The sequence below is a fragment of the Podarcis filfolensis genome (assembly GCF_964270895.1).
Source record: "Podarcis filfolensis genome assembly, chromosome: 5".
Lineage (NCBI taxonomy): Eukaryota > Metazoa > Chordata > Lepidosauria > Squamata > Lacertidae > Podarcis > Podarcis filfolensis.
In genome coordinates, this window is record NC_139608.1 from 6,334,244 (window position 1) to 6,352,675 (window position 18,432).

The 18,432-nt window shown below is 42.0% G+C and overlaps 2 protein-coding genes across 4 annotated transcripts in view; both read left to right on the forward strand.

Annotated features, from left to right (window-relative positions):
• The window catches only part of LOC310762214 (cytochrome P450 2J2-like), a 205,759-nt gene that overhangs the window by 132,509 nt on the left and 54,818 nt on the right, over positions 1-18,432 (forward strand). The window lies entirely within an intron of this gene.
• LOC310762194 (cytochrome P450 2J2-like) overlaps positions 1-18,432 on the forward strand; it is an 81,695-nt gene that overhangs the window by 62,467 nt on the left and 796 nt on the right. The window contains exons 6-7 of one of the 3 annotated variants that reach the window (XM_083612873.1): positions 5,369-5,510; positions 13,258-13,445. In XM_083612873.1, the coding sequence (XP_083468999.1) occupies positions 5,369-5,510; positions 13,258-13,445 (330 nt within the window). Of the gene's footprint in view, positions 1-5,368; positions 5,511-13,257; positions 13,446-14,424; positions 14,494-18,432 lie in introns of those variants that run through there. The other 2 variants (XM_083612874.1, XM_083612872.1) reach the window with 2 other exon arrangements.

The following is an 18,432-nucleotide window of genomic DNA, read 5'->3' on the forward strand; positions in this document are numbered from 1 at the left end:
CAACAGCTTTTAACCAAAAAATGAAAGAAAAGCGGTATAAATGGGCAAAAAAGTACAAGGAATGGACGAAAGACTAGTAGAGAAAAGAATTTGTGGGCTATATGCAAAAGTCGCCTCCATGCTGTAGACTGTATGACTATGGAGAAGATAGTTCAGGTGCTGATTCAAGTGTGGTAAAGGGATTCAAAAATCAACAGTGAATGTTCAAAACTAGAAGACTCCATGCCAAACCATGTTCAAATGCTGCTTAAAAATAGCAGAGGTCATATCCATTACTAATGTACGTATATGTGAGTTTTGTACATGTACATGTGAATTTTGTACAATAAACTACTAAATTCATTGTTTGTTTCAATTAATTCGCACAAGGCTGTAAGGTTCTGCATTTAGGAAGGAAGAACCAGATACACAAATATAGGATGGGGGACACCTGGCTTACTAGCAGTACATGTGAAAGGGATCTAAGGACTTTGGTGGATCACAAACTTAACATGAGTCAACAGTGTGATGCAGCAGCAAAAAAAGCTAATGCTATTCTAGGCTGCATCAACAGAAGTAGAGTGGCCAGATCAAGGGAAGTAATAGTACTAATCAAGGGAACTAATAGTATCACTCTATTCTGCCTTAGTCAGACCACACCTGGAGTGCTGTGTCCAATTCTGGGCACCACGATTTAAGAAGGATGTTGGCAAGCTGGAAGGTGTGCAGAGGAGAGTGACCAATATGATCAAGGGTTTGGAAACCAAGCCTTATGAGGAACCCTTGAAGGAGTTGGGTATGTTTAGCCTGGAAAAGAGAAAACAGAGAAGAGATATGTTAGCCATCTTCAAATATCTTAAGTGCTGTCACATGGAGGAGGGAGCATGTTTGTTTTCTCCTGCTTTGGAGGGTAGGACTCAAACCAATGGCTTCAAGTTGCAAGACAGGAGATTCTGACTAAACATTTGGAAAACCTTTCTGACAGTAAGAGCTGTTCAGCAAGTGGAACAGACTCCCATGAGAGGAGATGGACTGTCCTTCCTTGGAGGTTTTTAAACAGAGGTTGGAAGGCCATCTGTCATGGATGCTTTAGCTGAGATTAATAATAATGATGATGATGATGATGATGATGATGATAATAATAATAATAATAATAATAATAATAATAATAATAATTTATTTATTTATACCCCACCCATCTGGCTGGGTTTCCCCAGCCACTCTGGGCGGCTTCCAACAAAATATTAAAATACAGTAGTCTGTTAAACATTCAAACTTCCAATAATAATAATAAACTAAATGACCCTTGGGGTCCCTTCCCAGATTCTATGATTCCATGTGCTTGGATCACTCCCCACTCTCCCAGATGACCCCCCCAAAAAAGAATCAGAAAGTGAGAATGTGCACCTTGCTTTCCCAAAGGGTCTGGGTAAAAGTTGGATACAGTACACGTAGAGCAGAAAGAAGTGGGAAAGACTGTCACTCTTCAAACTTTCTCCTTCAGTTCTATGTACTTTTCAAGGGAGAACAGAGTTAATCACCTCACCGCCTCACGACCAAGGAGGCTGCAAGAGGGGGGAGGGGTGGAAGGGCTCAGGCTTTTCATTGCACCCATGGACAACGCTGCACTTCCAGGATAAGAGGCTTAATGTTTTTCAGCACTAAATACTGGGGAGGAATAGTGGATGAGGTCTTTAGTCCTGCCTGAGAGTTTTCAATGGACATTTGCAGTAGATAGGATTTTGGTCTGATCTAGCAAGACTGTTCTCTCATACATGTTTATTTCATGAATGTACAATACACATTTGTGGCACAAAATCAGTCTCATACTAGCATAATTCTAATTCATATTAAACACAATTCCTCTCATTTGAATGACCTATTTAAAAAAGTTTACAGTGATGGACTCATCACACGGCTAATTGGATAGGGTGTCACAACACTTGTTGCTTGATTGTTGCTGAGTCACTTGTTGCTTGATTCTTTCTGTTCTACGTGTACTTTATATTTGTTGTTGTTGTTGTTTAGTCGTTTAGTTGTGTCCGAGTCTTCGTGACCCCATGGATCAGAGCACGCCAGGCACTCTTGTCTTCCACTGCCTCCCGCAGTTTGGTCAGACTCATGTTTGTAGCTTCGAGAACACTGTCCAACCATCTCATCCTCTGTCGTCCCCTTCTTATTGTGCCCTCCATCTTTCCCAACATCAGGGTCTTTTCCAGGGAGTCTTCTCTTCTCATGAGGTGGCCAAAGTAATGGAGTCTCAGCTTCACGATCTGTCCTTCCAGTAAGCACTCAGGGCTGATTTCCTTCAGAATGGATCGGTTTGATCTTCCATGGGACTCTCAAGATTCTCCTCCAGCACCAGAATTCAAAAGCATCAATTCTTCGGTGATCAGCCTTCTTTATGGTCCAGGTCTCACTTCTATACATCACTACTGGGAAAACCATAGCTTTAACTATACGGACCTTTGTTGGCAAGGTGATGTCTCTGTTTTTTAAGATGCTGACTAGGTTTGTCATTGCTTTTCTCCCAAGAAGCAGACGTCTTTTATTTTCATGGCTGCTGTCACCATCTGCAGTGATCATGGAGCCCAAGAAAGTAAAATCACTCACTACCTCCATTTCTTCCCCTTCTATTTGCCAGGAGGTGATGGGACCAGTGGCCATGATCTTCGTTTTTTTGATACTGCTCATTAAAGGAATCATTGCATTCCCTCTTATGAGTGAATGCTAATCTCTTGCCAGAACACCAATATCTTTTTTTCTGAACCTAAGTTGAATATGACGTTGAGTTCCCTCCCAAATTTCCCTCATATTCATTTCAGTAATTTTGTTGCTAAAGTGCATTGACAACCATTGAGATAGGTAGAAAAAGGTAGGTATTTTCATAAGTGAATGGTCAATAAGTGGAAACTTCCATATGTTAAGGGGTCTTCCCTATGAGGCATTGCTTATGCACATAAATTATTTTGCATTGGTGTTCATCTCACATTCAAACATGGACTGAGACAATAGAAAAGCTCTACTGGTTCCATGGTTTCATTTTTATCTCATTTTTTCCTCAGTGGAGGATATGTTGGTACATAGTTCTAACTCATGCTATCCTTCCCAGGACTGAATACAATGACCCCAATCTGCCCCATGGTCCCAATCTGTGGCTCTCAGATCAGGCCAGTTTTCTGCAAGGGGAGCCACCTGTTCCAGATCCATTTTGCTCAGTGGGGCTTTTAATTTTTTTTTAAACAACAACATTATTTTAACAAACTTTTTGCAGTAAGGCTTAGAAATAAGGCTGGGAGGGGTTGTGCTAGCACTGCAGATTACCAAAGCTTCCAATTTAACACCTGTTAAGCAGGGGATTTGATCCTGTGCCATACTGCTTCAGGGGGTAGGAAGGAGAGGCTTGGTGGGAAAGGCAATCTCCTACCTTCCCTACAAATATGCAGACACTTCATTGGTCCCCTTTATCCTTATGTTTTCCTTCTAGCTTGCGCTTGTTTCTCCTTCCTGCCTGACACCCTGCCCCTTGAAAACCCCTGATGGTTGTGGGCTCTGCAACGCAACCTGTAGCCATCTGGGGCTCTTTTGATCCAACTTGACAGCCTCTGAGTGGAGCTAAACAGGGTCAGGTTCAGGGTCAGGCCTCAGCAGAATCTGGTTCACAGCTCTAATTCTTACAACAACTATGTAACTTGGTCATCAGTCAGAGAGAGTCTCCAGTGAAGTCCAAGGCTCAGTCAGGGATGGCATCTCTGTTGCCTAAGCCTAAGGCTGTCACAATGTTTTTGCCAAATAAAAGGGCAAACTGTGAACTATACATATTTGTAACCAAAAGAAAAACATGCAGAGAGGAAAGAAAAAGAACAATCAACCAGACAAAAGGAAGAGTTGCGGCGGGAGAGTCAGAATAAGAAAGGAGGCTGGGCAGCTGAGAGACAGTGTTATGCCTGATTTTTGCAAGGATCCATGGCTGGGGCTATGGGAGAAGCAAGAACCTACTGGGGTGTTAATGCTAGGAGTCCCCCCCCCCATGGTAGGCTCAGGCTGTATATATGTGTAAATAAACCAAGACAGCACAGTCTCTTCTGTCCCTCAGTCCATGGAAACCAAACCCTGGGTAAACACCTGGAACCCCTTGAATCTCATGTTGCTCAAAGATTGGGGTGGCATGCAACAGTATGTTTTATTCATGTATTAAATATTTTTCTATCAAAACACACCAAATTTTATTGAATATTTTTTAAAAAATGTATCTCACTCAAATTGTGAATATTTAAATATTTCAAAAATACAAACAACAGAGATTAGAAATCTGAAATGTTAGAATCTGAAAACCATAGAGAAAAACCTGAGAATGCAAACTGTTCCCTTGTAGACAATGCTGACTATGAGATTCTATATCTCAGTTGTTCCCTAGGGATGGGTGGGATTACCTAGGAGCACTGAAGGTGTAAATGACTATCAGACTTTGAAAAGTCACTGGATCAAGGTTGTCAGTTTTGTTGACTTAATTAAACAAATAATCTTAATTGGATTTTCAAGAAATGTGGAAATAATTGTTATTTTTTCCAATTTTATTGAGTTATTATCTTCCTTAGTGAGTTGTGCAAACCACTACACTGACTAAAACTTTTATTAGGGTGGCAGGCATGGGGGTGAGTTAATGGAGTTAATGGGGCTGTGTCCAAAAAAGTTTGAAAAACACTGCTATAATGGCCAACTCACCAAGTGGATAGTGGCAGATGTTTTATTACATGTTACAATGCACGGCAGGAAAAAAATCATTCCTACCATCAACAGGGAACCAACAAATCCTAAACAAAATGCTCCTAAACTAGACTAAGACTTCAAACCCCTGCCTCAACCACATTCCTACACTAGAAAGTTTAAAATATATTTTCATCTTGCCTTCTTTGAGCAATCCTTGGACATTCTATGGTGACAAAAGAATGGTTAAATATGTTTAGGGATAAGTAATGCAAATTTTGAATATCTGCTGCCAGTGAGATTCCATTGGATCCTTCTCCTCCTTGCCAGTGTTGGATTATTACCCTAACACACAAATCCTCAAATGCAGCACCAACAGCTACTGCTGTGTACACAGGAATGTGTGCATGGATCTCTTGTCACAACCAGCTATGAAGCACAGGGCCGGCCCACCCATGAGGCAGCTGCCTTGGGCAGTAGAATGCCAACAGGAGGCATCCTTGTGGGTGCACCATCTAGCCCACCACTGATGAAAAAGTGGTGGTGATAGTAAGAGGATGCCCATCATCAAGCATGTGTTGGTGGTATGGTAATAAATGAGGGAAGGAAGATAAAGTAAATGAGGAAGGACAGATTGCAACGCATGTAAATGACATACCACCTTCCTCATTTTCAACATCAGAGCAGGAATGACCCAGAGTCCACCTATGATGAAGAAAACATGGTCTGGTGTATTTTTGACCTCCTTATTGCTGGGATAGACACAACCAGCTGTTCTCTGAAATCGGCACTTCTCCTCCTGGCAAGTCACCCAGATATTCAAGGTGAGAGAGAGAGACCTGTTCAATGGGAGTGAGGGCTTCACTTGGTTTCATACACAGCTAATGAGATGATAAAACAATTGACTTAAAGCATCAGAAAGTGTTAAAGGTAAAAACAAAAAAAATTTTTCCCTTCCAGTAGCACCTTAAAGACCAACTAAGTTAGTTCTTGGTATGAGCTTTCGTGTGCATGCACACTTCTTCAGATACCATTTTTTTTGTTTTGACTATGGCAGACCAACACGGCTACCTATCTGTAACTGTTAAAGGTAAGTGAGTTTATGATGGACGTTTTGGAAGATTCAGAGTTATTGAAATAAGCTAAATGTTTTTGACTTCCATGTCTAGAAAGATCACTTTTCCCCACCAACATTTTCTTACATATTTTCTGGAATCTATATTCAAGATCGACAGATGTAAAAATGGAAAATGCCCAGAATACCTTGTCCACACAGGAAGCTTCCAAACTATGGATACTGGAACAGAAAGAGATGGAAGATCTGAACATGTAATGAAATTGGGATTGGAGAAGGTTGGGGGTAGTGGATGTGCCTCTATGAAGGAGAGAGGAGAGGTAAAGAGGAGTGGCTTTGTAAATAGAATGAAGTCAATTTGAAGATTAGGAAGCAGCATGGTCAAAAGAAGGAAGAAAAAGATGCATAGAGAGGTCAATGTTTTGCCAGAGGTGTAGTGGTGAATCCAGAAATCCAGGTGCCCTTCATGACAACCCCCAAGCCATGCCCCTTCTAAAACTCTGCAACAAATATGAAATGTTGACCAATGCACAGATTATGACTTCATTAACAACCCACCTTTTTTCTTACTCTCTCTTTCTTCCCATCACCCTCCTTTGCTCAGCATTTAGACTGGAAAAATTCTGGAGGTGTCCCTCCCTCCTCATATTTTAGTTGGCCATAATAAAGGGACTTTGGAATATTTCAGAATATAAATGGCAGTCCAACACATAGCCAATGTAAGCCACCCTTTCCTCTGCTTAGATTAGGGGGTGATTTTCTCTTTGAGAAATTATTATTTATTCAGCATGCAAAGGACTGGTCAAGTTCTCCCCAGGGAGCACCATCATTGCCACTGCTGTGAAAGAAGTAGCTGAGTTGCATCCTGCCTCTCTCCTTGCTCCACTACATGACGGATGTTAGCCAAAGATTAGGCGAGAAAATAAGGACTTGTGAAACAGAATAGAAAATGCTGAGGGCTGAGGGGTGGAGGATATTAAAAATAAAAAGTGTGTAAAACAGACAGCCTTGGCTCACAGACCTTCAGCAAATCCAGTCAGCTCTGGTTATTGTTACTGTTGTTATACTCTGGGCGGCTTACAGCACATATAAAAACATAGTAAAACAGAAACATCTGAGATGAGGTTCACTTTCAGCCTTTTCACACATGGGATCTAGAGTGGGGAAGAACCATGCACACTGACTTGAGCTCATTGGAGGGCCAGGTGAGCTAAAAATGCAAGAAACTGGGACTCATTCACAGAGATTTATGGAATATGTTCAAGGGAAATAAATGTCCATCTGAATTAAAATGCAGTATTCATTTTTTTTTAATAAATTTTTATTAAAGTTTTACAGAAAAGAAAAGTAGAAATTCTCAGAATAAAAAAAAACCATAAGTTACAGAAAAAAGAAACACACACAGATACAAGAAAAAAAAATCACAACTAATTAAGAAAATTTAAATTTAAACAAAGAACAAAAAATAAAAACAGATCCATTATTCCCAATAACCTCGAATTCATATGCTTATGTTCTTGACCTCCTCACGCCTCCCCCCTTTTGTATTCCCGTTCAGATATTTAATTCAGCAAATTCTTACCCTTTTTCAAATATTTAAACTTTATACCATAACACATTCTATATCAATGTTTTCAGCCAATCATCAATGCCTTTTTTTGCATAATCTTATTAACTTTTATCACTAATTACCACTTATTACCAATCCAAGCACAGTTTTAGCATTCATTAATTTTATAGTATTTCTGAAGATAGTCTTTAAATTTCTTCCAGTCTTCTTCCACCAACTCTTCTCCCAGGTCTCGGATTCTGCCAGTCATTTCTGCCAACTCCATATAGTCCATCACCTTCATCTGCCACTCTTCCAAGGTGGGTAGCTCTTGTGTCTTCCAATACTTTGCGATAAGAATTCTTGCTGCTGTTGTTGCATACATAAAGAAAATTCTGTCCTTCTTTGGCACCAATTGGCCCACCATGCCCAGGAGAAAAGCCTCTGGCTTCTTAAGAAATGTATATTTAAATATTTTTTTCATTTCGTTGTATATCATCTCCCAGAAAGCCTTAATCTTTGGGCATGTCCACCAAAGGTGAAAGAATGTTCCTTCATTTTCTTTACACTTCCAACATTTATTGTCGGGCAAATGGTAGATTTTTGCAAGCTTGACTGGGGTCATGTACCACCTGTATATCATTTTCATAATATTCTCTCTTAAGGCATTACATGCCGTAAATTTCATACCTGTGGTCCACAACTGTTCCCAGTCAGCAAACATAATGTTATGACCAACATCTTGAGCCCATTTAATCATAGCAGATTTAACCGTTTCATCCTGCGTATTCCATTTTAGCAGCAAGTTATACATTCTTGAAAGTATTTTAGTTTTGGGTTCTAACAACTCAGTTTCCAATTTTGATTTTTCCACCTGGAAACCTATTTTTTTATCCATGTTGTAGGCTTCTCTTATTTGAAAATAGTGCAGCCAATCTCGCACCTTATCTTTTAATTTTTCAAAGCTCTGCAATTTCAATTTATCTCCTTCTTGTTCCAATATTTCCCAATATTTCGGCCATTTGGCCTCCATATTGGACTTTTTGAGTGCCTTTGCCTCCATTGGTGACAACCACCTTGGGGTTTTATTCTCCAATAAGTCTTTATATCTTAACCAGACGTTAAACAATGCTTTCCTGACAATATGGTTTTTAAATGCTTTATGAGCTTTGGCCTTGTCGTACCACAAATATGCATGCCACCCAAAAATGTTATTAAAACCTTCTAAATCCAAAATGTCTGTGTTTTCAAGAAGCAGCCATTCTTTCAGCCAACAAAATGCGGCCGATTCATAATAAAGTTTCAGGTCTGGCAGGGCAAATCCACCTCTTTCTTTAGCATCAGTTAGTATTTTAAATTTTATTCTGGGCTTCTTGCCCTGCCAGACAAATCTAGAGATATCTCTCTGCCACTTCTTGAAACAGTCCATTTTGTCTAAAATTTGCAAGGATTGAAACAGAAATAACATCCTTGGCAATACATTCATTTTTATAGCCGCAATTCTGCCCAACAAGGAAAGCTTCAGGTTTGACCATATCTCTAAATCTTTCTTCACTTCTGACCAACATTTCTCATAGTTATCTTTAAATAAGTTTAAGTTCTTAGCAGTCATGTTGACCCCCAAATATTTGACCTTCTTTACTATTGTTAGGCCTGTCTCCTTCTGAAACCTTTCTTTCTCGATCGGTGTTAGATTTTTCTCAAGAACTTTAGTTTTTGACTTGTTCAACTTAAAACCAGCCATCTGCCCAAATTCTCGAATCACTTCCAAAACTCTTTTCGAACTAGATTCTGGCTCCTGTAATGTTAAAACTAAGTCATCTGCAAATGCTTTCAATTTATATTGCTTAGCTCCGATCTGAATGCCTTTAATCAGACGGTCCCTTCTAATCATGTTCAATAGTACCTCCAGGACTGATATAAACAACAATGGGGAAATTGGGCAGCCTTGTCGTGTACCTTTCTCTATCTTAAATCCCTCTGTCACCACATTATTAACAATTAATTTAGCCTTTTGTTCTGAGTAAATTGCACTTATACCATTTTCAAACCCTTGACCCACCCCCATCCCCTGAAGATTTTTCTTCATAAAACTCCAAGAAATGTTGTCAAAGGCTTTCTCCGCGTCTATGAAGATTAGAACTGCTTTAGTATTTATATTCACTTGCAACTTCTCCAAAATGTTAATTATGTTCCTTGTATTGTCCGACAAGTGTCTACCCGGGAGAAAGCCAGCTTGATCCTTATGGATCTCTTCCAATAGTACTTTTTTTAACCTATTAGCCAAAATGTCAGCAAATATTTTGTAATCCACATTAAGAAGGGATATGGGGCGGTAGTTCTTAAGTTGCGTCTTTTCAGACTCAGTTTTCGGTATAAGTGTAATGTAAGCTTCCTGCCACGACTCCGGTGCCTTTTTCCCCTCTAATATCTCATTGCACACCTCCATTAGTGGCCGAATTAACCAATCTTTCAAAACTCTATAATATTTGGAGGTTAAACCGTCTGGTCCTGGAGATTTACCCAACTGCATATTTTGAATGGCACCCGCCACTTCCTGTTCTGTAATTTTGTCACTCAACAATGTCTTTTTTTCTTGAGAAATTTTTTGTAATCCATTTTTCCTCAGGAATTGGTCTAACTCGGCCTCTTTCTGTGGCCCTTGTGTATAGAGTTGTTTAAAGTATCTCTGGAAGCAGTTTCTAATTTCCAATGGATTCTGTATGATCTTTCCATTTACCTCCAAATTTGTAATAGTATTTAATTTCTGTCTTTTCTTCATCTGCCATGCTAGCAGTTTCCCACATTTATTAGCCGATTCAAAGGACTTTTGTCTCATCTGCTTAATTTTCCATTCCACTTCCTGATTTATCATTTTCATATATTGTACTTGATATAACTTAATTTCTCTCAGAATCTCTTGAGATTTTGGTTTCGCTCTTAGTCTTTTCTCTCCTTCTTTTATTTTTTCCAGAATTTTATCTTTTTTCTCATTCTGGGTTCTCTTCTTTATTGCATTCTGTTGAATCAGAAACCCTCTCATGACCGCTTTGCCTGCGTCCCAGATTGTTCTTTTTTCCACCGTAGTGTTCAAATTTATCTCGAAGTAGTCTCTCAAAGTTTTTTGGGCCTTCTTAGTCACCTCCTGATCTCTAAACAGGGTGTCATTCATTCTCCATCTAAAAGAACCGATTGGCATTAGTTTCATCTCCATCTTCACTGCATTGTGGTCGGAGCAAGTTTTTGGGCAAATTTCCACTTTTCGTGTCTTAGGTGCCAGTCCTCTAGTTATCCATATTTGATCAATTCTTGTCCAGGTCATGTTGGCTTCAGAGAAGAATGTTCCCTCTCTTCCAAGGGGGTTCTTAGTTCTCCAAATATCAGTAAGGTCCATATTGTCAACTAGTTCAAAAAAGGTTTTTGGTAGTCTGCCGTCTTTAGTTACCACCTGTCTTTGCGACTTATCCATGTTAGTAGATACCACTCCATTCATATCTCCCATCAAAATGATGTTATAGTCCATATATTCCAACAATGTCTCATGCAGTTTCTTGAAAAATTCAGATTTCCCCTCATTTGGTGCATATACTCCTACAATCAAATATTTTTCACCTTGTAGTTGCATCTCAATTGCGACAAATCTTCCTTGCTCTTCTTTAAAAGCAAATTTCGGTGATAGGCTCTCTTTTGCATAAATAACAACTCCTCTCTTTTTAACTTTGTCCAATGAGATAAATTCTTGACCCAATCTTTTATTAATAAGAACTTTTCTGTGGAGCCTTACCACGTGGGTTTCCTGTAAACAAATTAAGTCTAATTGTTCCTTTTTCAATATGTGAAAGACTTTTCTCCTTTTCTCCGGAGAGTTAAAGCCGTGAATGTTCCAACTTAATAATTGCAGAGACATGGTGTAGTTATTTTAGTTTCCTCCAGTCGCTCCCAAAAGCTTGTCAAGTTCTTGCGGTGGTATCTTCCTTTTCGATTTGTCAAATTCCAAAGGTGGTAGTGCTGTGTCTACTCCTGGTCTCAAGGCTTTTAGCACATCTGTCGCTTCCTTTTGTAGATCTTCTTCAAAGTCTCTCAGAAATTTTTCCTTATCTTCCACTGATCTAATTCTGAACTTTTTCCCTTTAAATGTAAAAGACAGTCCCTGGGGGAACTCCCATCTGAAAGCAATAGAGTTCCTTCTCAGCAAGGCCACCAAGTCTCCGTAATTAACTCTCAAATCCAGAAGATGTTTCGGAATATCTTTAAAAATCTCCACTCTGGACTCATTAATCTCTAAAGTCTTCTGAAAGTGAGCACCCAGTATTTTATCCCGTTCCTCTTTCGAACGGAGGGTCACCAAACAGTCTCTCACCCTGTTTTTCCTCCCTCCTCTTCCAAGTCTAAAGGCGCTCACTATCTTAAAATCTTTGTCCAGCTCCAAGTTCCAAAATTTCTCAAATTCCTGTGAAAGATAGTCGTTCAAATTATCTTTCTCAAGTTCTGGCACTGCTCTGATCCTCAAGTTTGTCTGCCTCTCTCTCAATTCAACCATAGACAATAAGGCCTGGTGGTCCCCAATCTGTTTACGTATTGGTTTTATTTCTCCCTCTACAGCCACAGCTTTTTCTTTTGCCTCCTCAGCTTTTTCTTTTGCCTCCTCGGCTATTTTCCTGGTGGTCGCAGATTCCTCCAACAGTTTTTCTATAGCTTTAGTGTTTGAGTTGATGCTAGCTGTGTTCCCTTTAATTTCAGCTGACTGATCTGAGACCTGCTTACTTAGGCCTTCCAATTTTTCATAAATTTTGTTCAACACAGATGTAAATTCCCCTTCTGAGGCCATTCGTTTTAACTCAGATTGCCCTGCGTCTTCCTCCTGAGTCGCAGGGGGGCCAGGCACAGATGCTCTGCGTTGCTGGGAAGCTAAGGTGGACTGTTGCACTTTGACCTTAGCTCTTGTTGCTCTTTGTTCAGTCATTCCCCCTTATCTTCCGTCAAGGTCAATTCCCAGAGTCAAGCCTTGCAATGGAAAGTCCCCAAAGTTAGTAATGGAAAATTCCCCCAGTCAGATACTGACTTCAGTAGTCCTCTAGGGGGACACAGTAACCGCCATTGGATTCTCAGTAACCAAATAACAAAGTCTTTTTGTAACTTTCCGTGTCCCCTCTTTAGTTAAAACTAAGTATCCAGTTAAAGGGAGACTCTGAATGTATCACCTTGCAGAGTTAGAGCGATATTTACAGTATCCAAGTCAAGTCAATGCGAGCTCAAATGTAGCAGTCCTCGTTAATCTGACAGACCGTTCCCAGGGAGTCCGAAAGGAAAAACTATTAAGTTCCCAGAAGATCCCCAGAAGAAATACAGTCACTTTCTTAACTTCCCCCCTCTCCTCTAAAGGGGGAGTTCCTTCTTTTAATGCTTGGAATTCAAATTTTGTAATCCACTTTGAAGTACTAGCGTAGAAAGGTCTTTGCTTTGATCTTTTACAAAACGGAAAGGCGGACTTCCTGTTTGCACCTTTCCGCTTCGGAGCCCAAATTCACTTATTTTTTCTCTTCAAATCCGAAATTCTTAAAATTCCCCTACTCACGGATGTTCTCTTTAGAGCCGAATTTCACAGGAAAAAGGTCAGCGCTCTCCGGCAACAGCTACGTGGCTTCGCTCCATAGACGCAGCAATCGACCCGTAGCACCGCGCCGCTCCCGCTGCACACCGGAACCCCTTACGGGGCTCCCTTGCTAAAGCGGGGGGCGCAAAAGGTGCCTGCTGGATCCCACGCTCGCAGGCTCTTTCTGCCTGCGATTTCTAATCGGGTCTCCGCTTCGCCGTAGCGGAACAGACCCACTTTCTATGGAGCTTCTCCTCCTACTCAGAAGGAGACCGCCATTGCCGTTGGCGCCGCCTCCGGAAGTCTAAAATGCAGTATTCAAAATAAACCTTCTGTTTCCATCATTTTCTTCAGATAAAATGCACAAGGAAATAGGAGATGTCATAGGTTCTGCTCACTCAATCTGCTATCAAGATAAGAAGAAACTGTCCTACACCAATGCTGTGATTCATGAAATGCAGCGCTTTAAATATGTCTTTCTTTTTGGGGTCATCAGGCAATCTTCAAAGGATGTGAAGATGCGTGGTTTTCTCATTCCCAAGGTAAAGATGAGCTAAGAGCATCCCAAGGTAGCATTCAGGAGCTTCTGTTGTCTAAAACCCAAAGGGCAACAAAACCACACAAGGGTTATATTGTTAACAGTGTGATGTAGCAGCAAAAGAAGCTAATGTTACTCTAGACTGCATCAGAGCACTACAAGTAATAGTACCACTCTATTTTGCCTTGGTCAGACACTATCAGAAGTCGTGTGTTCAATTCTGGGCACCACAATTAAAGAAGGATATTGACAAGCTGGAATGTGTGCAGAGGAGGGCAATCAAGATGATCAAGGGCCTGGAAACCAAGGCTTATGAGGAACGGTTGAAGGAGCTGGGGGTGTTTAGCCTGGAGAAGAGAGGACTGATAGCCATCTTTAAATATTTAAAGGGCTGTGGCATGGAAGATGGAACAATCTTGTTTTCTCCTGCCCCAGAGGGTAGACCCAAGCCAATGGCTTCAAGTTACAAGAAAGGCAATTCTGACTAAACACCAGGAAGAACTTTTTGACAATAAGAGCTATTCAACAGTGGAAAGGACTCTCTCGGTTTGTTGTGGACCCCCCTTCACTGGAGATTTTAAAGCAGAGGTTGGATGTCCACCTGTCATGGATGCTTTAGCTGATATTTCTGCATTGCAGGGGGTTGGACTACATGACCCTTGGTGTCCCTTCCAACTCTACAGTTCTATGATTCTATAAAGGAGAGGAGGAAAATGTGGTGGCCAGAATTCTTGCTCTGGCTTTTGGGCCTTCTTCTTAAGAGAGGGATAGAGAGAAGTCTGCCTTCCTGTCTTCCTGCCTCTACAGGCAGCATCTACAGGGGAAAATGTTGGGGATGAATATAGCCACACCTGTCAAAAAACCAAAGAAATGATTTTTGAATTCAGTCTGAATTCTGCAAAGTTTAGTTTTGGAACAGTGAGGGACAATCCAGAAATGTTTTAATCTGAGTTCATTCCAAGTCTTTTGCTTCTTTTGTGCAGGGGACCAGGATTTTTCCTGATTTGCGCTCTATTCTTATTGATCCCACGTGTTAGGAGACACCTGCAGAGTTCAACCCAAATCATTTTTTGGACAAGGATGGACAATTTGTGGCCAGAGAAGAATATCTACCATTTGGTGCAGGTAAATGCATAAGTCCAAGCTGTGTTGTGATCTGCAGATAATGCTTGTTCAGCTGCTTCCAGGAAATGACATCAGCAGCAGCAAGAGGACATAGCAGAAGTAGCGTCCTCGTAGCAGCAGTGGCACTGGCAGTGGCGTCGCAACGGGGGGGGGGGGAGGTGAGTCCTGGGTTCCATGACTGTGGGGGTGAGAAGAAGTCACCCCGTGGGGGCTCACGGCGGTGCAAGCAGCCATTGTGGCACTGCAGCTGGATGTGGAGGATCCGCCGTTCACGACTGCAGCTGCAAGTAGAGGATCCCGGCACTGGCTGCAAACCACTATGTACAGCACATGTGTGGTGTTGCATGCATGCACTGTATGTAGCAACGCTGCACATGCGCTGTACTTAGCGGTTTGCCAGTGCCGCCGCTCCAGCACTGTACAGATGGTGCGGGGATCCCTCTGTTGCTCTGTTGGATCCCAGCACCTCCGTACGGCACTGGAGCAGCAGCACCGGCAAACCGCTATACAGCGCATGTGTGGCTTCACTATGTATGGCGCATGCAACGTAAGTAGCAACGCCACACATGCACCCTATGTAGTGACGCCCGCTCCAGGGGTCACGCCGCCTTCCTTTGCCTCTGGGCACTTCTGGTCAGCAGGTCATGGCACTGGCAAGTTTTGGGGATATCTGGGTTGGCTGTTTGGACCCACAGGTACACAAACACTTACGGGGCCTCCATCACTGACATCCTGGACCTCTCCATATTTAATAATAATATAATAATAATAATAATAATAATAATAATAATAATAATAATATCTTTATTGTCATTGCCCCCTCTCAGGGACAACGAAATTACTTGACTGCTCCATAAAAACACTAATTAAAACAATACAGTATAGTACAGCAAGGAAGATTAGATGACTTTCAAAGTCCAGGCTTCCCATTCAGGGCTGAGATCGCTCTGGAGAAGAAGCTGTTCTTAAGACGGCTCGTTCTTGTCTTCATCGTCCTGTATCTCCGTCCCGACGGCAGGAGCTCGAAGAGACAGTGACCAGGATGCGATGGATCTTTTACTATGTCCAGTGCCTTCCTATGGCACCTTGTGGCAGAAATCTGCTCTAAGCTGGAAAGTGGGCAGCCAACAATGCTCTCTGCTGCCTTAACAACTCTGCACAACCCCATCCTGTCCTGGGTAGTACAGCTTCCATACCACACACATAAGCCATAAGTGAGCATGCTCTCAATGGCACAGTGATAGAAGGCAAGCAGCAGTTTCTGCGGAAGATGGTTTTTCCTTAGAATTCTCAAAAAGTACAGTCTCTGCTGCGCCTTCTTCACAAGCCCCCTTGTGTTGACACTCCAGGACAGATCCTCTTGTAATTCAATGCCCAAAAATCTGAACGTTGTTACCCTCTCCACACAGACCCCATCAATCAAAAGTGGCTGGATATTGCTCTTCTGTCTCCTGAAGTCCACCACAAGCTCCTTTGTCTTCCTTGTATTTATGAGCAAGTTGTTAGCTCTGCACCACTCTGTCAGCCGCTCCACCTCATCTCTGTAGTCCGTTTCACCCTCCCTTTCAGGGATGAGCCCAATCACGGTTGTGTCATCTGCAAATTTGACAACCCTATTACTAGGGTGAGCAGCGACACAATCGTACGTGTAGAGAATATAAAGGAGCGGACTGAGTACGCATCCCTGTGGTGTTCCTATGTTAGTCTTAAGCATTTTAGAGGTATAAGGGCCCAACCGAACCCTCTGGGAGCGGTCTGACAAAAAATCCAGTATCCACCCACAAAGTGATAACGGAAGCCCCAGATCTTCCAGTTTAGACATCAGACATTGTGGTAGAATGGTATTAAATGCCGAGCTGAAATCTAAAAAAAGCAGTCTGGCATAACCCTCCCCCCCCCCCCGCTGCTCCAAATGTGCAAGGACGGCATGGAGGGCAATCGCCACAGCGTCCTCTGTCGATCTTTTCGTTTTATAAGCAAATTGGAATGTGTCCAGTCCCTCTGGTAGGCAGGCAATGACATGATTTCGTACCAGCTTTTCAAAGCACTTCATGATTATAGGTGTGAGTGCTACTGGACGAAAGTCATTCAGATCTTCCGGGTTAGGTTTTTTTGCTATTGGAACAATAATAGAGGACTTTAGGCAGGATGGAACAATAGCCTGGGCTAGGGATCGATTTAAAATCCCAGTGAAAACTCCTGCTAGTTGATCTGCACAGTCTCTCAATACCCTTCCAGCTGCCCCATCTGGCCCTGTGGCCTTCCTTGGGTTGATTCTCTTCAACACCTTCCTCATCTCTTCTTTTTCCACAGAGACTGCTACATTCCTTTGTACTGATGATGGTGATGGTAGTGATGATGGCAAAGCCTTCCCAGGGAGTGGTGGTGGTGGTGGTAAAGCCTCAGCAGGTGTTGCTGCAGATGTTACTTCAAAACGGGCAAAAAAGGCATTCAAATCCTCTGCGAGGGATGCCCCTCCCTTGTCTGCCAGGGAATCCTTGGATATTTGCCACCCATTTCATTTTTCCGAAGAGAGACAACACTGCCAGCACTAGAATGCTGCTGCTCCCTGTCACTCATACCTGCTGGATGTCATTCCACTTCTTTTCAGGCAGCAGGGCTAAAGCTACCCCACATCTTTTTCATGGGATTTAAATTTTGGGTCTGAAACCACACTCAGAACTGAATGAAACCATTCCACTTCCTTACTTATTTTCCCCTTTCTGACCTGTAAAGGAGACTGGGGTATGTGCCAGGTTTTAGTTTTAAAGAACAAAGGAATATTTACTCTATTTATGTCCCCTATGTGCCAGGAGTCAGGCATTTAGTGTTGTTTGCCTCCTGCTGTAGAAAATTACGCCAGCAGAAAGTCAGCAGACATTATCACGGCTTGCTTACAAATTTTCCAAAGGTCAGATTCATGTACTTTTGCATACAGCATTCAGAAGACAATGCACAGGCAGTAGAACTTGGCTTAGTTACAGACAGTGGGAAAAGTTCCTAAATAATTGGTATAGGAACAGAATAGTGTCTTGTAAGAGCCATGTGGTCTGAGCTTGGAGCAACTAGTTTAGACCTCTATACACATTGAGATTCTTGGGTGGGCTGGGGGAGAACAATAGGCCTGATTACCCAGTTCCTTCCAAGGTGAGGGAAGCCTGGCAGGACAGCTTACTCTATGGTCTTAACCGCTTCATGCATTAATTAGACTTAAGCATGTTGGTTATATGAGGCTTGTTATCCCACACGTGTTTTATTGTATTTGTATATTGTGTTGTCTACAGCGGGTGGCACTGTTGGTTAAACCACAGAGCCTAGGGCTTGCTAATCAGAAGGTCGGCAGTTCAAATCCCCGCGAAGGGGCGAGCTCCCGTTGCTCGGTCCCTACTCCTGCCAACCTAGCAGTTTGAAAGCACAAAGTGCAAGTAGATAAATAGGTACTGCTCCGGCGGGAAGGTAAACGGCGTTTCCATGCTCTGCTCTAGTTTACCAGAAGCGGCTTAGTCATGCTGGCCAGATGACCCGGAAGCTGTACCCTGGCTCCCTCAGTCAATAAAGCGAGATGAGCGCCGCAACCCTAGAGTCATCCGCTACTGGACCTAATGGTCAGGGGTCCCTTTACCTTTCTATAGTATTGTACACCACCTTTATTTTGTGAGTGGGTGGTATAGAAATGCCTTTGTTAATAAATTGTTAGAATGTTCAGACTGCATTCCTTATCTGAGAACTCCCTCCTTGAAATCAAGCGGGCTTACTTCTGTGGGGATATATAACGTACACTCAGTTGCATTGTTAGTTCTGGTCTTTGGAGAGTCATTATTCTCAAATTACAATTTAGAGATTATGAGTTTTCATCTTTTTTCCAT